Source organism: Phoxinus phoxinus (assembly GCF_949152265.1).
Source record: "Phoxinus phoxinus genome assembly, chromosome: 16".
In the NCBI taxonomy this organism is placed as follows: domain Eukaryota; kingdom Metazoa; phylum Chordata; class Actinopteri; order Cypriniformes; family Leuciscidae; genus Phoxinus; species Phoxinus phoxinus.
Window position 1 is genome coordinate 33,131,449 of NC_136891.1, and position 27,977 is coordinate 33,159,425.

Here is a 27,977-nt window from a genome sequence, read left to right on the forward strand (position 1 = left end):
GCGTGTCGATATCTCTAGACCATTTGGCCTCCATACTTTTTATCTGTTAAAAAAACTGTTTTGAAATCTACAAATTGTTGTATAATAAATGAACACACAACATATTTTTATTTTTTAGATATATTATTATCATCAGTGTCATAACATGCACATAAAATGTGTAAAATATTTAATTGACAATGTGGATTTTTTTTAAATATATCAATGAAATCTACATTTGAAAGGAATAAAAATGAACTAATTCTTCATGTGTCAGCCTGAAAATCACACTACTCAATGTTCTACATCTTAAAGTACAGCTTTCAGATTTTTTAATTTTATGATCTAATTTGAAGTTTAACTACTGAACAAATAGCAGGGTGGGTTTGAGATGATCGATGATATATGCAGATTTTTTTAGGACAACCTCAGCATTATTTATATATAATGTTATATAGAAATTAAGAAAAGTTAGATTTAAATTATTTAATAAAATATTCAATGTTGTTCAAAATAATTAAAATTAAAATGCATGTCAGAGATGGCTGGTGCCAGTAGCATACTTACCTTTGAATGTTGAAAAAAAAAAATCACAAAAATATACCCAACAAATTACTTTGAAAAAAATTACAAGTCAAGTTAAATCACCTGTTGTCTTCAGAATACCGTGCAAATTAAATGCATGCATCTGCAGTGAATCCTGCATCTAGACGTGTGTGTGAAGTGTCTATTGCACAGCATGCCCACCATTAAGCAATTCCCACTCCCATCAAATAAGATCTTATAAGGCCCAGAGCTTACCAGTTTTGAAGTTAAAGTATCTAACAAATGCAACTGAAAGTCCATGAGTCTATAACAAAAAAATATATCACATTTCATTTAAAGGACTATGATTACAGTTCATGACTAACAGGACACAACTATCATGGAGGACTTTAAGCACAAAAGCGAAGAAGATCCGTGACATTATCTACTCGAAAAAGTGCAACTTGCCTCCAAGACAAAAGATAAGCTCATCAATGCAGGAACGAAGGTTGATCCAACTCAATGTCCCGATCAAAGTTCGTGCAGCATGTGAATAAACAAATGTGTTTGCTAAAAATGAATGTATATGCTATCAAACAATGGATGCATATACACGTTTGTGAATGAATAAATATGTAAAATATCCGTTTAACTCCTTATATTGGTATTGGCACCACAGCCATTACATATTTAAAACAGTAATATCCTATACTAATCTTGACAAACTATATATCATTTCAAAGCTTACAATCTCTAGTTTACATATTTGGTGACTGATTTTCAAAATAAATTACAGAGGAGCCGTAATTGATCAATTTGCAACAAGAATATGTTCATACTCCTAAGGCGTGTTCAGACCTTTATTTTGAAATAGTGATGAACATGAAAAATCATGAAAGAATGGTAGAAACCTCAGTTTGTTTCATGCCAAGAGTTCAAAAGATGCTATCGTTCTTTTCTTTTAGAAACCGTTCAATTCTTTTAGAAAAAAAGGTCTGACATTTTTTTTAATATAAAGAAAAAAATACTAGATTCAGCATTAGTGATGTGTCAGCGAGCTATAATGCACATAGGCTACGTGTTCTTTCTGTGTTTCTTATAGATTGAATTAATTTTAAAATCTGCCAAACTTCTAACACTACTTCTGAATAGGATGTCTACTTCATAAATTGTATGAAAATTGTAAAAATAATGGTTCAGACTCAAACAACATATGGAAATGGAGGCGCTCTTATATGGGCAGTAATGTCCACTAATGGAGAAGTGTGGTACTGCGCCCAAACTAAATCTCACTGAACGCTTATTTTCTGAGATATCAACCTAAAATTTGAAACAAGATTTTTGGCTTTTTTTTTTGTTTGTTTTTTTGCATTTTTAGAGTCCACCAGGTTTTATATATATATTTTATATAAAATATGAATAATTACATTTTTAACATTGTACATTTTCATAAACTCAAACTTCTATAACTTTTTTTCTTTTTAACTTTCTTAATTTGTTTCAATTCTACAAATCTGCCAAATGTCTTCTTTAAAACAAGACCAATCTTACATCTATATTCCAAAGCATTCTTGAATTACAACCATATAAGTTCGGAATGTGCATTTTCATGTCTATTAAAAAAAGGGGCCTGTAAAATTAGCTCATTCGAATAGGTTTTCATGATTCATTATTTTACGCTTGCCATTTCAGATTAGTATAATCATATTTATATACAACAAAATTATTCTTTGCCTGTTTTAATATAGGCCTACGTGAGCTATGCTGCCATTATTGCATAATATTACAGAACTGTATGTGCTCGAACACTTATCAGAAACCTGTAATCAGAGTAATGTTGATAATGGTGTGTATTACAAACCTCAAATGCTTCTGAGCCAATACACACTGCACATTCTGTACATTCAGTTTTTACTTCAGTAATGTAATTTTGGTCCAATTGATTTAGCATTATACAGCACAATAGACCAACATGACAGTCCCAAATGGTTCTATCACCTGAATAAAGAAAAGTGAATTTTTAGTAGTATTATGATTAATAATAAATACTGTTATAACATTTCTATAAAATCACTGACAAAGTCACCCATGCAAACCCTCACAAAAGGGCTTTTATTTATGGTCTATTAGATTAGATAACAGTTATCATACAGTATTACCCAACCGTCTGTGTTTGATTATGTCTGTACATATCTCTCTTGTACAGTATACTAGATTGAGGTCAAGTTCACACATGTGTCCAACAGCTGGCTCAGAGACTAATAAAAGTGTGTGTAGAATAATAACCACGGTAATGAGGGAATGAGTCAGTGTCTGCATGCATACATATGTGCAAATATACATCACGATCTCATGAAAGTGCGTGTCTTTACCACGAATGTTATTTCTCGTAGCCTACCATTTAAACTTTTTTTTTTTGCATGCATATGCTACACACTGAAACCCCTTGGATTAGGGGTGGGGAGTGCGTGCATACACGCCATAAAGTGCATTTCATGCACGCGAAAACTGCGTATCACATACACGCAAAAACTATTTTTGGCGTATAAATGGCACTAGAAATAACATTCGTCATATAGATATGCACTTAATATAATGTATCTACTATAATAACATGAACCGGGTTGACAAACTGATGATTTATGACTGTTTTAAAGGTCTTTGATCAACAGTAGGCCTAATACTAATCAAAATAGCATAAGCATTTATTCATGCTTAACTTGCACAGATAATACGAGTTCATTTATGACTCGTGCAGAACTAAACCATTCATCTATGATTACCACATCAGCAACTAATAAAGAGTCTATCTGATTAAAAGATTAAGTAATATGAATTGCTATTAATTAATCATGTATTAATTCCTTAACAACATATAGTAGCCTACTAATGTGTAAATTAATGTGTTATTTACCACAACGGGTCAAAGTCATGCATTTTAACTTCCAGTTGTCTGCTTTATTTAATCATTAGCTAATGTTAATTTGCAAAGATATGATTATGTTATGACTTTACATGTTGAGGCAAATTACGTTTAAATTATTGGGGAGACCAGGTATGGTTGTAATGTGGGGAGAGTTGTGACATAACTAATTCCACCAATCAGGGATAAGCTGGAGATCATTTCAGTTTATACCCAGTCCTCCCAAATCCCATTAAAATTATTATCAAGGATGGAACACATGTTGATTTTCTAAAGAAAATAAAAACATTTGTAAGAATGTGACTTATTTTGATGATTTTGTTTAGTACATAAACATAAATTAATGCATAATAGTGGACCATATTGTAAAGTGTGATATTAGCACAAAACCAGGTAAAGTAAAAGAATACTTTTTATTTTCGCTAATTTATATATTTCAATATAACATTTTCTTTCCCTTTATTTTGGAAAAAGCACTGTAACGAGAAAGAAAGAGATAATATGAAATCAGCGCGCCTCTCTTTACACATCTTATGTAAGTTAGCAAAGACATGTCTGTCAATATCTGAACCTTGATATCTCAGTGGACTTTTAAACAAGTGTTCATGATAAAATATTATTGCTGTGTGCTCTCATTTTCCAACTAAAAGACTATTTGCATTTTACCAGCTTAAATTTAAACCAAATATTATATAAATATAAAAGAGAAAAGTGAGAATAAACATTTTTAAATATATATATTTTTACCCTAACAGAAAAATGGCATCTTCTCAGAGTTAGGGTTGAGCTCTCTACCAAACAGTGTAGGTACAGGTCCTAGAAGACAGACTAAACGAAAAATGTAATATTAATGAATGTCACTTTAATCATTATTTACAATACATAGATTTATACGGATTTATCTTTTTACGGAGTAGCCTACACTCCAGAGACATATTCAAACACAGAGGGTAAAGATTCATGTTGCTACTGGCCTTGCTCAATGATATGACGATGAGCAGTGCTGGGTAGATTACTAAAAAACGGGTGTCCAAAGTACCTGACAAAATTTTTAGTTCAAATCCATTACATTACACATTTAATATAATCAGACTACTTTCTGATTACTTTTAGACTACTTTTGACCTCACTCGTATATCAAGTTTCAAGTTTAATTTATTTATAAAGCACAACCTGGTTGACCAAAGTGCTGTACAAGAAATAAAAATTATCCCCAAAATTTAAATAAAACATTCCAACACGATCTCATGAAAGTGCGTATCTATACCATGAATGTTATTTCTCGTGCCAAAAATACGCCAAAAAAGTTGTTTGCGTGCATGCTACACTGAAAACCCTTAGGTAGGATTAGGGCTGGGGACTGTGCGTAGCGTATTAATTCAATTCAATTCAATTCAAATTTATTTGTATAGCGCTTTTCACAATACATATTGTTTCAAAGCAGCTTTACAGAAAATGCATTTCAGAAATGTACATACAAAAATACAGTTAGTTAATCATAGATTTAGGGCATAACATATCGCCGTTGGGTCGTCTCTTCACAGGCGTTGGGTCGTCTCTTCACAGGCGTTGGGTCGTCTCTTCACAGGCGTTGGGTCGTCTCTTCACAGGCGTTGGGTCGTCTCTTCACAGGCGTTGGGTCGTCTCTTCACAGGCGTTGGGTCGTCTCTTCACAGGCGTTGGGTCGTCTCTTCACAGGCGTCGGGTCGTCTCTTCACAGGCGTCGAGTTGTCTCTTCACAGGTGTTGGGTCGTCTCTTCACAGGCGTTGGGTCGTCTCTTCACAGGCGTCGGGTCGTCTCTTCACAGGCGTCGAGTCGTCTCTTCACAGGCGTTGGGTCGTCTCTTCACAGGCGTCGAGTCGTCTCTTCACAGGCGTTGGGTCGTCTCTTCACAGGCGTCGGGTCGTCTCTTCACAGGCGTCGAGTCGTCTCTTCACAGGCGTTGGGTCGTCTCTTCACAGGCGTTGGGTCGTCTCTTCACAGGCGTTGGGTCGTCTCTTCACAGGCGTTGGGTCGTCTCTTCACAGGCGTTGGGTCGTCTCTTCACAGGCGTCGAGTCGTCTCTTCACAGGCGTTGGGTCGTCTCTTCACAGGCGTCGGGTCGTCTCTTCACAGGCGTCGAGTCGTCTCTTCACAGGCGTTGGGTCGTCTCTTCACAGGCGTTGGGTCGTCTCTTCACAGGCGTTGGGTCGTCTCTTCACAGGCGTTGGGTCGTCTCTTCACAGGCGTCGAGTCGTCTCTTCACAGGCGTCGAGTCGTCTCTTCACAGGCGTTGGGTCGTCTCTTCACAGGCGTTGGGTCGTCTCTTCACAGGCGTCGAGTCGTCTCTTCACAGGCGTCGAGTCGTCTCTTCACAGGCGTTGGGTCGTCTCTTCACAGGCGTTGGGTCGTCTCTTCACAGGCGTTGGGGCATCAGAAGTCTCCATGAGAGGCTGGATACATAACTGGAGCTGACGAACTCTATTTGAGTTATCTCGGGACAGGCGTCCTGAGATAACAACAAAAAAGGGCAGATGGGAAATAATTAGCGTAGCTGCTGTTCATAATATGAATGCATTTGATCTGATTTAACTGTTACACGCCATAAAGTGCGTATCATGCACACAAAAACTATTTTTGGCGTATAAATGGCACGAGAAATACAAATAACATTTGTCGTATAGATACGCACATACATTAAAAGCACAAGAGTAGAAGTAGGTTTTCAAAAGACTTCTAAACTCAGACACTGTGGACGCTGTTTTGATAGATGACGGCAGTTCGTTCCATAGCCTAACCTGGGAACCCTTTGTCACCCCTGCATTTTAGTCTGGATCTTGGTACTCGTAATAAATGATTAGTCTGTGATCTGAGCAATCTGACTGGTTTGTGTTCCGTAACCAACCCAGTAAGGTATTGAGAAGCGAGATTGTTTAACGCTTTATACACAAACAGCAACATTTTAAAATCAATGCGATACTGAATAGGTATCCAGTGCAGGGAACGTAGAATAGGCGTGATGTGGTCCTGTTTCCAGCCCTTGATATAGCGAACTACATCAAGCCGTGAGGAAATAAAAGCATGGATTACAATCTCAAAACTCTTCCTATTTAGGAATGGTTTAACTTCAGCTAATCTACAAAGGTGGTAAAAGCTAGAACTGACAACTGTATTGATTTGTTTGTTCAATTTTAGGCCACTATCCAGTGTAACTCCCAGATTCTTTGCAAAAAAAAAGAAGAACGATATGGAGTAAGAGAACCTAAGTCAACATTGCTCAAATCAGTTTTCTCGGTAGGCCCAAACAGGACAATTTGAGTTTTGTCATCGTTCAAGTGGAGAAAGTTATTGTTTAACCATGCTTTCAAATCTTGAAGACAGTCTATCAATTGATTTATGGCAGACCTGTCATTGCGCTTATATATAAAGCTGCGTATCGGCATAGCAATGGTACGAAACAACGATTCTTCTAAATATAGAACCCATGGGTAGCATGTAGTGAAAACAGTAACGGTGCTAAAATTTAACCCTGACCACATGTAACATGTGCTACAGAAGAAGAATATTTCCCTACTTTTACAGAGAATCTTCTGTTGAAGGACCGAAACCAGTCGAGTAGCTGTCTCTTACACCGATGTATTGCTCCAAGCGTGACCGCAGGATACCGCAGGATACCGCGATCAACGAAATCAAACGCAGAGCTGAGATCTAACATCATTAAGGCCATGGTATTACCAGCATCAGTGGACATTAAAATGTCATTAAATAATTTTTAAAGGGCAATTTCTGTGCTGTGTAAGGTTTTAAAACCAGACTGAAAAAATCTGATATACCATTGCTATTCAAATAATTTTGTAGCTGCATATTTTTTTTCTAGACTTTTTTATAAAAACGGCAAGTTGGAGAGGTAGTTTTACAAACAAATTTGTTTATCACTTTGATTTGAATAATCTCGTGCCATATCGATGTAAAAATACAAAGAGAAAGAAAATAAAGGCCTATTCAAATTTTTTGTTAATAACAGTGCATTAAATATTAGGTACATTACGTCAGGGGTTCCCAGACTGGGGTTCATGAAGGAAGTCATTAAATAATAAAACATTAAAATTAACATATTTTTTTAATTAAAAACAATGACTAAAAATATTTAAATATATATATTTATCAGAGCTAACTTTTTGCCAGAAGATATTTTGAAGAATGTTGGTGACCAGACAGTTGATGGACCCCATTGACTTCTATAGTATCTTTTTTTCCTATATGGAAGTCAATGGGGTCCATCAACTGTCTGGTCACCAACATTCTTCAAAATATCTTCTTTTGTGTTCAACAGAAGAAAGAAACTCATACAGGTTTGAAACAACTTGAGGGTGAGTAAATGATGACAGAATTTTCATTTTTGGGTGAACTATCCCTTTAAGAAACTTTACCGGCCATAAATATTTTTTTACCACCCATGAAAGAGTTATGTCAGGCAATTATAACACCAACATGTAATCGATTACTACCCAGCACCAAAAATGAGGATAGCATTTCTCTTTGGAAGAGGTGATATTCTTGTCTTACAAGCTGTCCTTTACAAACATAAGTGAACACAGTGCATTTATACAAAAACACAAGTTTTGAATGAATTTTGAGACCACACACCTTTCAGCAATCAATACATCACAGGAAAAACATATAAATGTTCCTCATGATGATTATAAGGATGTTTAGGGACCCGTTCTAGTATATTCTGCTTTCCATCAATTAACAACCGAAGGCCTTGGATAAATAAAACTGTATCCAAAAAGACTTGTTTGGACAATTGTGATTAGTATTTACCCACAACAGAAAATAAGAGGTTAGTGAATAAAGTAAACAGGACAAAAGGGCAGAAGGTTTAATCATTTATTTCAGTGTCTATCAGTTTAGTCGTTGTCTGATTGGCAATGCCTTCGGCAAATGATGTCAAAATAAAATGTATAGTGAAATGTGGGTCTAAGATTAGTACTATGACCTAGTCCGATTTTGATGATTAATGTCCTACATATCGATCGTCAGTAAAGAAGGCATGAAGGACAGGCTTCTGCCATCACGTTACTGCAAGAGCAGCCGTACGGAAGTTGTGGAGATGCTACATATTTAAAAGGTAGATTAGAATTTATTTATTTTTTAAACTACAGAACTTTTTTATTTATTTTTTTTTACAAATTTTACCTTCAGTCTAATGACTTCTTTAGTACAAAAAAAAAAAATTGGTAGTTTAATTAACTAAATACATTTTCTCTGTATATCAATAAGAGGTTACACTGAAGAAAGGAAAATGCTAAATTAATCAATGAATCAATCAACAGAATTCCTTGAAAAAAGCATTTTCTCTCTATTTGAAAGACCATTGACATTACATGAAGCATTTGCCTTTGTCCTGCCACAGAGGCACAAGATATGAACTTTGGAGTGGGGACTCAAAACTGCCGTCTCTCCTCCCATTCCTGCAGGACCTGCCTTAATATATAAGGTCTTAGACAGCAGCAATACAGCAGATTCCATCCGAATTAAGGAAAGAGCTTAACTGAACCCATCATGGGGGACAATAAGCTCTGCCTTTTGCTGCTTCTGTGTGCTATAGCCGTGGCAAGTAAGTACTGAGGATTTGTGACTAGTGGAATTTGTTTACTAATATACTTTTTAAATAATATATTTGCCAGGCTGTTGTTGTAAAATAAGAATTCACTCTTAAACGTCTCTCCTGGTTAAATACAAGTTGAATAAAATATAGGCTATGTGTCAGTTCTAATCGTACTCATTTGTTTTTATACAACGGAAAATAGAATCAAATATTTTTGTATGTCAGTATTTAAAATAAAAATCATAGATGATAACTATATATATAAAAATTGTGTTTCTGTTGCTGTATTCATTCGTTAGTTATTTTTGGTGTTTTTGAATATTCTTATCTATTGTTGTTAAAAGGATGTTTCACCCAAAAATGAACATTTTGTCATAATTTACTTACCCTCAAGTGAAGACAAACATATTTTGACAAATATGGGTAACCTGTTTGGTTACTGACATTCTTCAAAATATCTTTTGTGTGTGTTTGGAACATCTTGAGTGGGGGGTAATTTTTGTGTCTACTGTCCCTTTAATGAATAAAATTGAATAATATTATATGGTAATGGTCATTTTTTGTTTGTATAATACTCCTGGTTGTTTTTCACTTTAGATGCTCAAGACGAGGAATTTCCATGCCTTTGTAAGTGCTAAACTATTAACATGTTTAATAAAATATAAATGGTCTATAAGAAATTATATACAGTATATTATCTAGTGCTCTCAGGAATAAAACAAATAAGAAAACCATCATCTTTAAGTTTTGAGTTACTAGTAGAATCTGTTCATTTTCTTTATAATTGATCACTTCATTTTAGAAAAGCAATCTAATGTTGTGAGTCATGCACTGTCCTTGATGTTAAAGATGTGACTTGTGCTCCCCTAGTGGCCAAAAGGTACAAGAGCTTTCAGAAGTATGAATACACCTACGAAACAGAGTCTCTAAATGCCCTGAATGGAGCAATCAATGGTCCCAAGGCCAGTTGCAAGGTATAAATGTCGACGCTGTCAATATTTAGATATTCTTATTTTTATTTTGTATAAAACTTAAAATTTCATACATATTACAGGTTGAGATTGAGGTCCCTCGCACATGTAGCTACATCGTGCGCACCACAGAGTGCACATTGAGCGAGGCGATCGATGTTGATGCTAAAGGAGGTCCTATCTTTGGGCCATCTGCTGGTGCAGAGGCTTTCAAGGCAGCCATGGAGAAGTATGTTTATCAAGGCACTCTACACCGAGCAGATAAGAAGAAACTGATCGTGTTAAATAAACACTGACCTCTCAATTCTCAGGAACCCACTGAAGTTCACCGTTGAGGGAGACGATGACATCAAGTTGTTTCCAGAGGATGATGAACCGGTCAACATTTTGAACATCAAGAGGGGTCTAATCTCTGCCCTTGCCGTGCCTGTGCTGGAGGAGGACAGAAACAGGAGAATGGTCAGTCATTAACTCTGAACATGGGCGTCGGAACCATTGTATATAGAATAGAATGAGGCATTTATATAGCGCTTTCATATGTACTACTGTACACCCAAAGCCCTTTACAGTCATGTCGGGGTCTCTCCTCAACCACCACCAGTGTGAGCATCCACTGGGATGATGCGACGGCAGCCACAGTACAACGGCACCAGTACGCTCACCACACACCAGATACAGGCAGAGAGGAGAGAGAGTGATAGAGCCAATTCACCTTTGGCTAAGCCCCGCCCCCCTTAGTTACTGTTGCTACGTCTTTACTTCATCTGGGCTCTGGTTTGGTATCAACATGGCTTATGCTGTGACGGCTCTTCCTGCTGAAATTTGATCAAACTTTTATAAAGCAGCAAATAAAGTGTCGGATAGAAGTAGGCAGCAGGGGCTCAGTGTGCGTTCGAAGGCTATATTCAAGACATACCGGTGAAACGCAAGCAACAACAAGGCATCCAAATAGAGGCAAAAGCATAACGGTCACAGTCAAAACATGACCCAGCGCATATCCTAATGGAGACGGAGGCTGGGACTCACAATATCAGGAGCAACTCTGTTCATGCAGAGCTGGGTCTCTATTCACTTCTATAATCGTTATTATTTACAAAGCAAACGGACTACGCAAGTATAACGTTGTATTTATTAGCAGCGTGTGCTAGCGTATCAACAATTAGGCTAGAGAACCGAAATCATAACCTAAACCAGCATAACACTGTCTAACTAGTGTAACTTCACAGTAAGGTTAAAAGCTAAATGTATCTTAGAGACAAAAGTGTGTTGTTGATCTTGAGGGGTTTCGCTGACTGAGGACGTCCACACAGTTTAATCCAAAGACGACACTTGTCGTCGACTTCGGTTTTGGAAAGGGGAAAAAACGGACACCCCCTCCAACCTCTCTGGGAAACGCGTATCTGTGTTACAAATGCCCCAGGCACAACGGTTAACCTTATTTTTGATAAAACTACGACGGTGATAGCCTGCCGAGACCAACAATATGAGACGCCTGTGTTAAAGTCAATGGAGCGCTGTGAAGAAGTGTCGGACCACTGTGGAGCTCGTTCTTGGCTGTGCTGTGATTGGTCAATCTACATTCTAGGGTGTGGCTTAGCCAAAGGTGAATTCAGTGGATGGGGATTATTAGGAGGCCATGATTGGTAAGGGCCAATGAGTGGAATGTGGCCAGGACACCGGGGTTACACCCCTACTCTTTACGAGAAGTGCCATGGGATTTATTGTGACCACAGAGAGTCAGGACCTCGGTTTAACGTCTCATCCGAAGGATGTTTAACGTGTCCCCGTCACTACACTGGGGCGTTAGGACCCACACAGACCATAGGGTGAGCGCCCCCTGCTGGCCTCACTAACACCTCTTGGTTTGCAACCTGGTTTTCCCAGGAGTCTCCCATCCATGTACTAACCAGGCTCAACCCTGCTTAGCTTCAGTGGGGGACCAGTCTTGGGCTACAGGGTGATATGTCACGGCGTATATGGGTGGGACAAGATCCACCCACTTTTTAAGACCAATGATATTGGACCCACTCACTTTTACATTCAGAGCATATGTCTGTTCGCTTTTCAGAGCGCCGTCAGTCCACTTGAGGAATGCCCTAATTAATTAAACTCCCTTTCCGCTGAAATCACATTATATTTCTCTACGAGCCGCAACTGACCGCCGTTGTTGTACCCTTCCATTCAAATATTGCATTGCAAACATCAATAACAGCTTTAAGTTGTCAATGATGACCATGGTATCAGCAGCGGGCCAATCCAAGGATAGCTGTGCATTTAATACACGACGTGTAAGCAAAGAACCGCTCGACGTTTAGTTTACTTGTTTAATTGAAAGGCACCAGAATACATGAAATGGCATTTACTCCAGTAACATTTTTCTGGGGGAGGACCTACCCACTTTTTTTTTGCTTCCGACGCCCATGACTCTGAAACATCAAAAAAGTTTACATTTGTTAAAAGATTGATATACATGTACTAATCCATTAGAACTTTCCCCCAAAACCAGCCCACCATCTACGGTGTGTGCAAGACAGGCTACTCCGTGAACGCCAGAGAGGACATTGCCACCGATGTCACCCTCCACAGAGACTTGTCTAAATGTGACAATTTCAGTCCTATCAAGGACCACACCAGTCCCCTGGCCCTTATCACAGGCATGGTAAGTCATCCAGTCTTTGAATAAGACAAAATTACTGTGTGCTGGTTATCTGATGGTTTCAATAATGTGTTTTCTTTTTCATCATCACACAGCACTACCCACTTGCTCAGCTCATCAGGAGCAGCCAGACCTGCAACTACACGTTTGATAATGCACAGAAGCACATGACATCTGCCTCCTGCTCTGAAAACCACATGCTTGTGCCTTTCTCTTACAAGTGAGTTCATTGATAACTACAAGTGTTTTTAATTCATTTTTGACTGATCAGTTGTTTTATTGCTCTGCTAATTCATTATGATTATCAACAGAGGACAGTATGGAGTTACTAATGTAGGAAAGCAAGTCTTGACTCTGGTGGGAGTGTCTGTGCACAACGACAGAATCTTTGAGCATGGTAAGCAATCATTCAGACACTTAAATTAGCATGCATTTAGAGTGAGCAGAAGTAATCCTGTTCTCTTGATTTACCCATCTATAGATGTAGCCAACATGAAGACCCTGCACCTCGACGGTAGCATTGGCACAGTCCATCCGATTCAGGATAAAGAGGCCATGCTGTCTGTTCTAAGGGAATTGGCTGGCCTTTCTGAGACCAACAGTGGACATAACAGAGCCCACCTGGCTCACAAGCTTATCGCTACGGTGCGCAAAATGAATGCTGAAAGCCTGAGCGCTGGTCTACCTGAGGCCCTGGAGATTTCCCGTCCCTTGGTGTACCAGGCGTTGTTCCAGTGTGGCACACCAGAATGCACCAGCGCCATCTTGCGGGTTCTCAGGACCTTTGACAGTTCCTCAGTAGAAATCGATGCTGCAGTGTATGCCATGGGAATGGTGCCCAACCCATCTGGAGACCTTGTCAAGGAAATGCTAGAGATGGCCAAGTTTAAGGCTAGTAAGCCCATTTACTACGGCCTCAGCAATGCTGTCAGGAGGTGAGAAAACAAGGACAACTCAGCAATAATCATGTTGTTTGATCCATGTGTGAATTTAAACTTTCATTCATCTGTCTTATCCAAGGCTCTATAAGGTTGAAGGAAGTGTCACCCCAGAGATCCAGGCAGTCGCTGATTATGCCCTTGAACAGATTGGCGACTGCACAGGGGACCAGGAACATGTGTACTTGTCCCTCAGGGTATGTTCAACCTATTCCATTAAGCATGCTTCACCAAGTTAAAAATAACAGCTGATATGACTGTTAAAGCTACTAGGGATTGGAATAATCTCCCTCTTTCTTTGAGATCCATTTTATCTTTTCGCAGATTTAGGTTATCTATATTTCAATATCTTTGTGTGAATGTTACTGATGTTACTAATGGTATTGCTGGTAATTGTCTCTGTTTTATGTAACTGTCTAATTGATTTACCTCCTGTGGATTCGATCTCTGGTGGTCTTATGTGACACCTCTTTACATTGAATTTCTTATATCATGGGTTCCAATTGTGTAATGAGGTAAATGTGATTTACTTATTGAGATAGCCATAACATTTCTGAGCTATGATGTGTCTTTGATTTGGGGTAAAGGTGTAGGCCGCTTATAGTAACTAAATTGTTGTTGTTTTTTATTTTCTGTTGAATTGTTTATATGTATTTGGACCCTCTTGAAAATGAGATGTTGCATCTCAAGGGGCTATCCATTAATAAATTGAAATTGAAATATATGTGGATATAGAAATCTGTACTTGATATCTCGTAGATCATTGGAAACATGGCTGTTGCCGTCGGAGCCGCAAGCCCTGCTCTGAAATCAGCGTTTCTCCAATGCATAAACCAACCCGCTGCATCCCTTGAGGTCCAGCAAGCTGCTATTCAAGCTTTTAGACTCACTTCTGTCCCTGACGAGGTAAACCAGATATATTAACTAATTGAAACAATTAAAAATACCAAATATAAATGTATGTTTGGCTAACATTAAACTTGCTATATTTCTAACAGGGCAGAGAGGTGCTGATGAAGGTCATTTTTGATGCTGCTGCTCCGATACCGAAGCGTATTGCTGCCTATCTCATCGTGATGAAGGACCCTCAGCCCTCTGAACTGGCTCAGCTGGTGTCTGCTCTTCCTAAAGCTGAAAACTGTCAGGCTATGAGCTTTGTTAACTCTCATATCAGCAACATCCTGAGCTCCACAGCACCAGAGACTAAGGAGTTAGTATAACTCTGTATGCATTTGGATATTTTGAGTATAAAAACTGTATCTAATTTCGCTTTTACTTCTCAGACTTAGAGAAAAGATTCGAAATGCCCTCCAAGGAAATGAGATCAGATCTGCCACAGATTCAACTAAATACTCTCGCAATTACAAGATTGGATCTCTAGAGGGAAATGTGATCTTCGAGTCTGAAGAACTTCTGCCCAATGAAGTCATCCTGGAGATGACCATGAATGCTTTCGGAAATGACATAGACATGTTTGAGGTACAGGATTATAATTACATTTTACTCGTTTTTTTTTTTAAATGATCTAAACTAATAAATTAAAATAACAAAATGATTGTTCTTACTTACAGATTGGATTGAATGGTAAAGGACTGGAACCCACTGTTGATGCCCTGATTGGTATTGATGGCTTCTTCCGTGACACCATGCAGAAGACCATTAGATATGCAGCTGACAGCGTGTTCAGTGGCAATGATGACATTATGCAGCGCATGTTCCCAAGCCTATGGGATAAGATAAAGACACAAGAGGTCTTTCAAATCGATGACTGAATTTCCTAATTTTGCAACATTGATGTCATTCTCTTTGTTTTGGTGTATCACTCATGTACCGTTCTCACTCTAGGTCCCCGAGAACATCGTCAAGGAAATAAGCAGTAATGTGAACAAGCTTATCCAGAAACTGAAGGTTCAGGATAATCCGGAGGCTATGATCTACCTGAGGCTTCTGGGTACTGAAATGGGTTATCTCAAAACCAAGGATATGGAAAAAATGGCCTACTCTGCTAGTTTTCTGACTGATAGACTCTTAAAAATGTTCCCTGTTGATGTAAGTGCACTGCTTTAAAACAAATATTAGTGCTTAGCAAATCTGCCATGCTCTAAAACATCACAATAATGAAGAAGGATCATGGTCAAATGTCTAAGTGTACTTTCATGGTAATTATATATAATATTATATATATATAAACAAATTAATGATTTGTTTTACAGTTCATAAGGACCCTTTTCTCAAGCGTAAACAACAACCTTTTCCTTCACTACGTCTTCATGGACAATGAGTTTTATTTACCTACTGGTACCGGAGTCCCATTAAGAATTGCCCTGTCTGGTACTTTTACTCCAGGAGTGAAGGGAGGACTGAAAATGGCCCGTGACATGGTATGGGTCTAACTTTTTTTATTTAAACTAGAGTTTTACAAGCTATACCTAATTAACCCATTTCTTTGTCTATTCACATAGAGCGAGATGGCTTTCATGCCGTCTGCCGGAGTTGAGTTTGTGACTGAAGTTGGGGCTCTCTTACCTGAATATGTCGAATCTGGCCTGGAGATGCATACTAACATCTACCATGAGAGCGGTCTGAGTGTAAAGGTTGCTGTAACCAACAAGCAGTTCAAGCTGACCATTCCCACACCTCAAGCTCCAACTACACTCATCAGTGTGACGTAAGACATTTCTGTCAACACAGAAAAGCGTCAAATTGCTCTAAAGATATAGAAATTCTGAATTTTATTTTCTCTGCACAGCAACTCTTTGTTCTCAGTGACTGGTACTGAAACCAAGACCATTCCACCCATGATGGAACATGTGAAAGCAAAGAAATGCTCTCCTTTCTTCCCTGGTTTTAAGTACTGCAGTGACCTGCAGTATTCTAATGCCTTTTCCAGTGATGCCACTCCCTATTTCCCATTGACTGGTGACAGCAAGTAAGGGAAATACTTGTTTGTTTGTTTGTTTGTTTGTATTCTTGCTTCTTTTTGAATGCTAAAAGGTGAATACTGACCTGTATTTAGATTTGCCATTGAGATCCACCCAACTGGCGATGTTTCTGCATACACAGCTACCGCTGACTATGTATATGAAAACAAGGTTGACACAGTGACTTTTGGTCTAAAGGCAGAAGGTAAAGCATTGTTTTACAAAATAAATAAAACGTCTAGATATTTTCGTCAACTGAAATGTTGTTCTTTTTCCATATAATAGGAATATCTTTTGAGGGCTCAGCCAAACTGATGTTCGACAGACAGAAATACAGCGTCTCGGCTGATCTCCAAGTTCCTGACTACGACCTGGAAGCTGGAATTCGGGTTCATGCTGTTGACCGTGAAACTCAGAGCAGGGCCACACATTCCATCCAGATCGACTTCATGAACAAGAACATACCTGAGGCATCTCTTCTTGCCCTTGCTAAGTATGTACATATCTATATTAAATATGTTCTAACAATAACAGCATATATTTTTGATAGTTATACATTGTACAAATAAACTTCATTGTTTCAAATTCTATTCAATCTTTAGGACAGAGTCAACGAAAGATGCCATGCTGCAGGTTCAGCTGCTCGTTCCTCATTTTCAGACTGATGCTAAAGTAACGGCAAAACTTCAAAACTCTGAGGTCCTTACACTAGAGCTTGAGAGTGACCTTAGGCTCCCTGAGATGACGGCTTCTATTCAGAAAGTAATTCTGAAATACGGTAAAATTTCAAGCTTTCATTCTAAAACTCTAAAAAATGCTGAGTTGTTTCAACCCAATTTTGGGTCAAATATAGACAAACCCACACGTTGGGCTAAAAATGTAATTAAAAAATGTAACCCAACGGCTGGGTTCGTCCATATTTGACCCAAAATTGGGTTGAAACAACCCAGCATTTTTTAGAGTGACAAGATCTACATAAATTCAGCAAATTCTGAATTCTAGAATTGGCTCGCTTTCATTCATGAATTCATAGAATTTTAATTGAATAAGTTATGCCCCAAAGGAAGATGATGTCTCATTTCAAATTCAATGAGTAACTTTTATGTGACTGCCTATAAAACTATTTAGACTATCTTAAACTTTAAGTCTGTCAGGCAAACATAAACATTAAAAACTTATGCTTAATGGGATTATACAAATGTCTTAGAATTTTTATTGTGTTTCCTTAAATTCAGCAAATAAGCAAATAAAAAAAAGTCCTCTGCTATATTAACAAATTTTCATGTTTTTTTAGATGCGGAGAAGATTGAGGCTGAGGTCACTTCTGATGTCAGCACTGAGATTCACAACATTATTCCCATTGATTCCATCAAAGCCAGAGTCAGTGATATTCTTGACCAGCAGACTGGCACATCTGGTATGAAGATCCGTGATGTCTTGATCCAATCAGTTGAGGTATATTCAAATGAAATCCTTAGTTCCCCAAACCTATAAATTCATTCAAATAAGGAAAAGCATACCATAAAATATATAATATATAGAAATTATATTATAATATAACTCTATATCCATAATCATTTAGGCCTCAAATGCCTTCCTGGAGAAATTTGCTGCTGACATCCCATATGTCCAGGACTTTAGGATTCCTGCCCTGCCAGAATTCACTTTCCCTAAGACGCTGTTCTTGAATGCGTGAGTGAAATAAAAATATGACAATTCATTTTAAAATGCCGAAACAAGAATTAAGTATACACATACTAATGTTAAGTACATTAATATATATATGTATATATTTTATTTTATTTTTTAACAGTGAGGGGGCTGCTAAATACAAGTTTGGACAGAATTATTACACAATCTCTATTCCTATTCCTCTTGGTGGGAAATCTCTTGGAGATTTCAACTTCCCTGCTGCCCTGACCACACCAAACCTGGTATTACGAGAGATCGGCCTGGAGGTTGGTCCTATTACGATTTCTCTTCCGGAGATCTTTGTTCCTGAGAGTCTGTCTGTGTCACTGCCTCTCATGGGAATTGCAGAGGTGTCCAGCAAGCTGAGCAGCAACTTCTACAAAATGGAGGCAACAGCTTCAGCTGGCAGGGAACTTGATGAGAAACCAAGCTATTCTGCCAAGATTGAAGTCATTGGAACAAGCTCAATGGATCTCCTCTCCTTTAAAGTAGAAGGTACTTGTAATCTTTATTTGCAGCTATATTTTTACTAAACGTGTTCTGTAATCTGTAATGAAATACTGATTACTTGAATGTTATTCTGCTTATGTTTAGGATCAGCTTCAGCCGCAGGCACACCCGGAGAATCTTTGAGGGTTGAGATGAAATCATCTCTTGATCACAAGCTCATTGACGCCAGTGTCACTTATTTGGAGGAAATGACAATTGCTGAAAAGATCAAGATGAAATCAAGCAGCAAGATTGAGGCAAACAGTCCCTTGGGTCTGAAGGTTTCTCTGGAACACACAGGCCAGGTTGACTTTGATGAGGATGAGATCTCCGGAGATGGAAACCTGATGGGTTCTGTCAAGGCTGGTCCTCTGAATGGTGAAGTTGCTCTAAGGCAGTCACTTATCCTACTCCCATTCAAGCCAGAGGCGAAAATTGATTCCTCTCTGAAAGTAGACTCAGACCATTTCAAAGCAGAGAACGCGATTGAAGCAGCGTTTGCCAATGGAGAGCTCTCTGTCACATCAAAAACCACTGCATTTGAGGGCGTACTGATGCATGACGCTGAAGTTACCTATAAAGCGTCTCAGCTTGCTCTGAAGTCAGAAACAAGGGCAAAGGCTCTCGGTCTGAACATCCAAAATGTGGCTGAGGCTAGTGCTAGTCTTGATTTGGTTAACATTAAGATTGACACTAGTGCTGACACTCCTGCTGCTGGAAATGTCATCCGTTCCCAGTTTATAGCAGCACTAGATGGCAATGGGCTGGATGTAAAAGGTGATGCCTCTGCATATCTGGTTGAACACACAGCTTCCCATAATTGCAGCCTATCCTTGACCAGGGATGGCCTGACCACGAGTGGCACAACCTTACTGAAAAGCCCTCTCATCCCTTTGTCACTTGAGAACAACTTCAATGGAGCCCTCGACACTTCAAAGCTTTCCTTGTCGGTTGAGACGAAGGGTAAATTTGTTGAACTAAAAATTGAAAATACAAATTCTCTGTCTGCTTCCCTGTCCTCGTTAGCTTTCACCTCTAAAGCTATTAGCAATGATGGAACATATATGCATGACTTCTCCCTTCAGATTGAGCCATTTAGTACTTCAGTGAAAATCAATAATCAACTGAATGTTCTGGACATCAGCCTGACTAATGATGCTCAGTTTAAGGCACTTCCATACACAGCTGAACTGATTGGCAGTTGGAAGCTTGCCTCTGACGCAGATGAGCTGAAGCACACGTATGAGATCAGATATGAAGATCTGGTTGCCACCGCCAAATGTGGTACAACTGGAAAACTCATGGGATCTAACATGAGACATGACACAGAAATCGAGGTTTCTGGACTTTCAGTCACATTCGGCAGTGATGCCCGTTTCAACTCTCAGTACCTACGCTTTGACGGTAACTTTCACGCCACTGCTGTTCCCTTCAGATTCAATGTTGATGCCATGGCCAATACAGATGGTGATTTGTATCTTTATGGAAAACAGAGCGCACAAGCTTACACTAAATTTATTATGAAGGTAGAACCACTTGCTTTCGCACACTCGCACGAATGCAGAGTCTCAACAACTCACAATCTGGACAATGGTCTATCAATTGAAACCAACCTTGATAATAAGATTGACACTGTCCTGACCCCATCTGAGCAGAAGGCAACAGTGAGAGTGAAAGCTAAGGTTAACAACCATATGTTCAGCCAAGATGTGAGTGCTTACAATACCCCAGAAAGACTTGGATTAGAATGCACTAGATCAGTCATGACAAACCTCTTCAACAGAGTTGACTCCGACAACCAAGACTACTTTATCTCAGCCTTCCTAAAATATGATAAAAACACTAACAGTCGTGTCTTCAGCCTGCCATTAATTGAGGATTTTCCTTTGGACTTGCAACTCATGAAAATTACAATTTTGAGGATGGCTGAAACCATGCAATATTATATCAACAGAGAAGATATTATTGCAGAGATTGAGAACTTGGCCAAGTACATTAGTGATTTTGTGAAGGAGCTTAATCTGGAGAGGAGAATTGTTAAGATCAGGGAGGACCTGATTGCTCTCTATGACAAGTATGGATTTTCTCTGGGTGACCTGGAGGCCTCTCTGATTAATCTAAACCCTTTTGTGATGAAGATACTCACTGAACTGGACACTCATGTAGAGGAGATAGAACAATATGTGAAGGAAATGATTGCAAGTGGCACAGTATCTGACACTGCAATACAGAGACTAACAGAAGTATTGAATGCATTCAATGAGAAATATGATGTAAAAAGCATAGTTTTTGCTGTCATTGAGGCTATTGAAACTTTAATTGAGCAGATTGATGTATTGAGACTGAAGGGCAGTAGTATTGCCATCTTGCAAGATCTTGAGGAACAGTATGCTATTAAATCCAAACTGGAGGAGATTGTGGGTGAACTGAAACAGTTTGCTGACTTTGACCAAGGAAAGTTCATTGAGGATGTGAAAAACTTTGTTACCTCTGCCAGCTTCAGAGACTATGCAAACCATTTGGTGGCTCAAATCCCTACAGAGGAAATCAGCAAGACTCTTGGAATGGCAACACAATATCTTACTGTACTAGGAAGCAGGTTGAATGCCATCTACAGCAACATGAGAGAAATTCTGGAGAAATCTGGGGTTGACAAGAAGATTGAAGAAATTCTGAAAAAGGTTTTTGAGCTAATCAAGAAGTTCAAAATAGAGCAAACTGTTGAGGCTCTTGCTAGCACTTTGAAATCTATTCTGATCCCTGTCACAGAGCTGCTGGATAAGGCCATCACCTACTTGAAAACAACAGAGGTAAAGGAAATCATTGAGAATTTGAACAACTGCCTAAACCATTGCATCGGCTATATTAGATCATTTGACTACAATGTGTTTGTGGATAAGGCCAACCAGAAAATCAAGGAATTAATAAGTGATCTTTACACCATGAGTTTGTCACTTGAGATTCGGCAAAAGCTTGAGGCAGTCAGAGAATTTGTCAGTTATGCTCTGTCATCTCTTAGTTCTTGCCTTGAGGAGCTGAGAGCAGTCAAAGTTGCAGATGTGGTCAAAAAACTCAAGGACATTGTTGATAGTACAGTCTACATTGACATTGAGGCACTTACAGAAAGCCTCAGGAAGAGAATTATGGACATGGATATCAGAGAAGAAATGCTCCAGGTCCTGAAGCAAGTGACTGGTATCTACACTCATGTAGTGGCCATTGCAACAGACGCATGCAGTGCTGTTATGGAAAAAATCCAAAGCATCCTTGAAGATCAGGCAATTTTCAGTGAGTTAAAGCAAATATGTGATGGAGTCAAAACAAGACTGAAAACAACTGAATTTGAGATCCCATCTTTCACTTTTCCACTCACTGACCTTGTTGTACCCACCTTAACAATAAGTTTAGAGAAGCTTCTGGAAATCAACCTCCCTTCTACATTGGTTGACCTTCCAGAGTTTACTATTCTGCAATATTACACTGTGCCACCAATCAGAATAGAGTATGAAGATATCAAGCAGGGACTATTAGACCTATTGAACTTCATTGCCAACTATGAAGTGCCATCTGCTGATGCCATCTTTGGCGACCTTAGAATTATCCACCTGCCAGACATCTCGTCCATCACACTGCCAGAGATAAGTTTTCCAGAGATCTCCCTGCCTGAAATTCCTAAATACCTTACTAAGCACAAATTCTCAGATCTGAAGATCCCAGAATTCACACTCCCTGCAGTCCCCAATGGAGTCATGATACCCTGCTTTGGAAAGCTGTATGGTGAGGTTAGATTCACCATTCCAATTTTCAACATGAGAACTACCATGGAATTCTTAAACTCTACTGAAAGTGCAGAAACCCCTCAATTCACAGGGCACGTTACCTCGCTTGGATCATCTGAATATGACATCCTTAAATATAGCTTGGATTCCACAGCTCGGGTTGCCATCCCTAAGATGAGTCGTGTGATTGTTGCTGAAACCCTGAAGATCACTCACAGCATCCTAGCTGTTGACCATCAAGCCTCAGTGTCACTCTATGGCTTCTCAGCCCAGGCTACGGCCAAGAGCGCTGTGAAGGTAACTGCTGCCCCCTTTAGTGCTGACATTCTTAACATGGCTTTCTTTGCGCTGGAGGATGGAATGTCTGCAAATATTAAAACAACATATGCTGATAAGGTACGCATTCCTGCGCTCTCATGGAACAGTGACCATTCTTACACTAATGAGTTCATACTTAAGCAGGATGGTTTAAAACTACTTCTGAACATGGAAGAAGAACTCAAGGGTCAAATATCTGTGAGTGACGCGTCTGATGATTTCACCATAAAGGGTGTCTCAACTATAATTATTACTCCAACAACAGCCCGGATAACCACAACTGTAGATGGCAACAGTGGAATTTCAAAAGTCAAACAGAGAATAAATGCTGAAGGTGTTGCCCTGAGCTACATCGACTTTAATTTCCTTTTAGAAGGTGGTACTACTACTGAGGTCACTTACTTGCTGGATGCTTCTGGAAAGGCTAATCTCAGAGAAATGAAGGTAGAGATGAAGGCAAACTATGACACAAAGTTTGATGGATTGCTCAGTGGTACCCTTTCCAGTGCATTTAACATCTTAGTGCATCCTTTTGAGGTGGTCCTTGATTTCCAGAACAAGGCTAATACTAAGCTCAGCTTCATAGAACAATCTGCCAAGCTTGATCTCCAGAATGATTATACCGTCATCATAAATATGGACATGCAGAAGTTAAGCACTGTGGCACTTGCTCGCTTCAACCAATACAGATACAGTCACAATTTTACAGTTGCCAACAACAGATATGAGGCTGGCATTTACACAGCAGTAAATGGAGAGGCCAATTTGGAATTCCTAAATGTGCCATTCAGTATTCCACCTATCCAGTTTTCAACCATAACTATGATAATTGACACGCCAGAAATCAGCAATATCAACCTATATGAACATACTGGCCTTAAGCATCTGTTGACCAACTTTGACCAGGTCATTGATCTCGATGCAAAGATTGTCTATCAGAAGAGCAAAGCTGCACCCATTATTGATCTCGGCCTCATTCGTGTCTTTCCACTGGGCGATTTAAAATCAGAGGTTTCTTTCAAGTCCTCTATATTCAGCCTTAATGCTAATGCTGGAATCTATGGGAAGGATAACCCGGTAATTCGATTTGGAGCCATTACTGCCTCTGAGTTTGAGGGACTGAAGGCAAAGCTTGTAGGTACCAGCAGCCTGAGCTTTAAAAGTGGTCTAAAATTAGCCACTTCTGTACTCCTGGAAAATCGCCACATTGAAGGAACCCATGAAAGCACTGTAACTATGAACCCAGATAACTTTGAATCTGCACTGTCTGTGACCACAGCTGCAAATGTTAACCTACCTATTCTTACAGCTAAAGCAAACCACCAACTTACTGTTGACAACAAGGCCAATCCAAAAATGGATTCCACTTTTACCATAGAGTACACCTTTGACATTCCCATTATTAAGCTTGTTGGTAGGGGAAATGCTGAAAACACTTTAAAGGGTGAAGGAACTTGTACATTTATCTCCGCTGAGACTCTCATAAAGGGTAACATTGATGGAACATTCCTAGACCGTGGTATCGTGAAGGGAGATCTGAGTTATGATGAATCCATCTATATGAATGGCAATAGTATGCGATATGCTCTTAAGACTGTTGGCGATGGCAAAATGAATTATGGTGATCTAAAGGTAGCATTTGAAGTGGATGAAAACCTGTCTGTGGAGACAGCTATTGAACATGTTTACGCTATGCTGAAATTTTCTTCCAAGAACGAAGCAAATATTGGAGGTTTTACCACAAATGGAGTTCATACTGGCCAGGCCACAGTTGATCTGGATCTTCTGAAGTCACTGGCGGCTGATGTGAAAATTGACTTGTCTCAACCAAGCACCTTTGGTGACCTTAGCATCTCTGAGGTGGTGAAAGTGGAGCTCAGTGTACCCAAGCAGAAAATTGATTACATATCAAAAAGAATCTCTCCAGTGTACACCACAGATGTTGTTGCTAAACTAGATGGAAGTGCCCCAGACTACAAAACGGTTCTCAAGGCTACAGCCAAGTCACCAGTTGTGTTGCTGGAATACGATTTTGACAGTAAGTGCATGCAAAGACAAATAAATTAAATTATACTAATATTTTCTAAGAAGAAATGAAGAATGGGCGGTGTGATTAACAGATATTTGCTTTCACACAAAACAGGCTCTATGAGTACTACAATGGAGAACGATGCCCTGGTTGTAGGAGCTAATGCTGTGCTTACACATGCTGACTTCACTGTGGACATCAGAAATAGTATTCGCATGGGGTAATGAAAAAACTTTTTATTTGAATTGAAGTAAAAAATATTGTATTTTTACAAATTATGTTTGTAAAACTGAATGATTAATTATTACTTCCGCTTTAGTGATCCTAGCCATACCCTGAATGTGGACATCACCAGCCCAACATTCACTGATGTAAACCTTCGCTATGCTGCTCGAAGAGATGGTATAAGTGGCTCGGTCTCTACACCGAAAACTGGCCACCTGGGCTTCCAGCTTCAAGGAATGACTCCGTCCCAGATTAATGCGAGGATCTACAGCCGTTATGCAGTAAGTGGCATTTCTTTTGATTATGTTTTATTAACAAAGTTCGGGAGGAGCACGCTCAGATAATTAACACGAGTGGAGAGCACTCAGCAATCAACAATAAGAGGTGTATATATACAGTACAGGTGCTGGTCACAAAATTTTCATATCATCAAAAAGTTTATTTATTTCAAGAATTCAACTTAACAGGTGAAACTAATATATTATAGAGACTCATTACATGCAAAGTGAGATATTTCAAGCCTTTATTTGTTATAATTTTGATGATTATGGTCTACAGCTTATGAAACCCACGAAATCAAAATCCCAGAAAATGAGAATATGAAATCACACAGTAATCACACAGTAATATGGTCACTGAACCAGGTTTTGGTTCTTTTGGCAGTGTGGAAATCCTGCTGGGAAATGAAGGAAGCATGAAGTGCTCTGGACATGTCCTGTAGACGCTGCGCTGACTCTGGATTTAATAAAGCACAGTGGACCAAAGTCCTCTTTTCTGAGGAGAGACAATTTTGCATCTCATTTGTAAACCGCGTCCCAGAGTCTGGAGGAAGAGAGGAGAGACACACAATCCAAGATGCTTGAAGTCCAGTGTGAAGTTCCCACAGTCAGTGATGGTTTGGGGAGCCGTGTCGTCGGCTGGAGTTGCAAATGAGATGCAAAATTGTCTCTCCTCAGAAAAGAGGACTTTGGTCCACTGTGCTTTATTAAATCCAGAGTCAGCGCAGCCGTCGACCAGGACATGTCCAGAGCACTTCATGCTTCCTTCATTTCCCAGCAGGATTTGCACCGGCCCACACTGCCAGAAGACCCAAAACCTGGTTCAGTGACCATATTACTGTGTGATTACTGTGTGATTTCATGTAATATTCTCATTTTCTGGGATTTTGATTTTGAGGGTTTCATAAGCTGTAAGCCATAATCATCAAAATTATAACAAATAAAGGCTTGAAATATCTCACTTTGCATGTAATGAGTCTATCTATATAATATATTAGTTTCACCTGTTAAGTTGAATTCTTGAAATAAATCAAACTTTTTGATGATATTCCAATTTTATGACCAGCACCTGCATGTATATTCAGCAATCTCACCTCAATTTGTTGACAGTTTAGCAGCACCTCTAATTGATTGTATGTAAGTGTGAACTCATGAATTATACTATTTCAAACCGAGCTATTAATTCATGTTAGAAACTTTTGCTTTCTATTTTAGTTTTTTTGCGCTTACATGATTGCACTTACATGATTGTCTATATTGTAATCATTGTGTTTTTTTGCAGTCTGCACCAGAGGATGATGTTGACATTCTGATCATCAGAGCTGCACCGAAGGGAGATGAGAAAGTACTTTTGGTCAGCTACAATTTACAGGCTGCACGTGATGTGTCCATAGGCTTTATGGACAAGCTAACATATATCTCATTAAGCGTTGCAGGATTTGTTGAAAAATATGCCATCATAATTCCACGTGAAAGACTTTTTAAGATTCTCAGAGAAGTTGATGTAGTCTTTTCAGATGCCCGCAGTTATGCTCTCCAGCCCAGCCCAGATAGTGAGCTATCTAAACTGTTCAGAACTGTAGTTGTTACGTACCAAAAGAACATCCAGGTCCTGATTAAGGCTGTCATCGACGTCCTGAGAGAGACCAAATACAAACTGCCTGGAATGGATGAAGCTACACTGCCTGAAATCTGCACGAAAATCAAATCTATAATTGTAGAATGGCTGGATATATATGCTAACAACCTGGAGGTATATTTCTCTCCCTTCATGGCGGACTTCAACACAGTTGAAATGGTGTTTCCCAGTGGAGAGGTCATCACTGTAGCCGAGTTTAAAGAAAATGTGAGAATTGCGCTGCATAGTCTCCTAACTACGATGGCAGATGTGGTGAAGCAAGTGGAAAGCCTGGATGTCTTTCTTGAGAAACTAGGACAGTTAATCCAAGAGGTTGTTGATAAAGCACAAGAATTTGTGGGCAGCGTGAAGTCCAACATCTTAGAAGCTGTTTCTGCTCACCTTAACACCGCCTACAAGACGTTCCTGAGGTGTTTAGATAGCCTTGAAGGGATCGTTTTATTCAGCATCTTGTTTCCTTTAGGTCAATTTCTTACCTACATTTCTACCGCATTTGAGGAAGTGCTCAAGGCAAATAGTGGATTACAGCAAATTGAGCTTCCTTTCCCTTTTTTCCAGTAAAATTGTCATTCTGAACACAGTAAATGAAATAAACACTACCATCTTTTGAAATGAACATTCTTAAATGGACATCCAAGCCATTGGACACTTAACTGCAAAGTGCAGTACCAACATGTTTAAAAAGCAATCATTGATGCCATACTTGCCACATTAGCTGTTGTATTATTCTATTTGTATAAATGATGATTCAAATATCAAGGTATAAAGTACAAAAAATGTCAATTGTGGCATATAGTTCCGTCCTTGTTCTGTATCTTACATTAATGGCATGATGGATGAGGCTAAATAAAGAACTTTTATTATGCAATACCATAAATCTTTTCATTTTGTTTTTCCAGTGATGATAGTCTGATGACCTTTCTCAAAAGCATTGTGAGCTAAGTTGATTGTAGAGATGGTGCCAATGCTTACAATGCTTTTGAGAAATGCAGCCCTGGACAGTTTAGCCAAATTGCCTGTATAT

At 39.1% G+C, this 27,977-nt stretch overlaps 1 protein-coding gene across 1 annotated transcript; it reads left to right on the forward strand.

The window, feature by feature from the left end:
• The first annotated feature begins 8,950 nt into the window (after positions 1 to 8,950).
• Positions 8,951 to 27,823, forward strand: apobb.1 (apolipoprotein Bb, tandem duplicate 1). The gene is made up of 28 exons (XM_079584432.1): positions 8,951 to 9,027; positions 9,616 to 9,645; positions 9,889 to 9,992; positions 10,073 to 10,218; positions 10,301 to 10,448; positions 12,496 to 12,648; positions 12,741 to 12,865; positions 12,957 to 13,042; positions 13,127 to 13,580; positions 13,666 to 13,780; positions 14,343 to 14,489; positions 14,582 to 14,793; positions 14,867 to 15,062; positions 15,155 to 15,334; positions 15,429 to 15,632; positions 15,797 to 15,964; positions 16,046 to 16,251; positions 16,333 to 16,512; positions 16,600 to 16,709; positions 16,790 to 16,997; positions 17,107 to 17,282; positions 17,799 to 17,959; positions 18,087 to 18,196; positions 18,318 to 18,691; positions 18,791 to 24,820; positions 24,926 to 25,031; positions 25,131 to 25,317; positions 26,597 to 27,823. The coding sequence occupies exons 1-28, from the start codon at positions 8,973 to 8,975 to the stop codon at positions 27,512 to 27,514; spliced, it is 11,289 nt and encodes a 3,762-aa protein (XP_079440558.1). The 5' UTR covers positions 8,951 to 8,972; the 3' UTR covers positions 27,515 to 27,823.
• The last annotated feature ends 154 nt before the right edge of the window (positions 27,824 to 27,977 follow it).

Coding starts and splice junctions, on each gene's coding strand:
- apobb.1 (XM_079584432.1), top strand. CDS start 8,973: ATGGGGGACAATAAGCTCTGCCTTTTGCTGCTTCTGTGTGCTATAGCC. Junction 9,646..9,888: donor CGAGGAATTTCCATGCCTTT/GTAAGTGCTAAA, acceptor GTGCTCCCCTAG/TGGCCAAAAGGTACAAGAGC. Junction 13,581..13,665: donor CTCAGCAATGCTGTCAGGAG/GTGAGAAAACAA, acceptor GTCTTATCCAAG/GCTCTATAAGGTTGAAGGAA.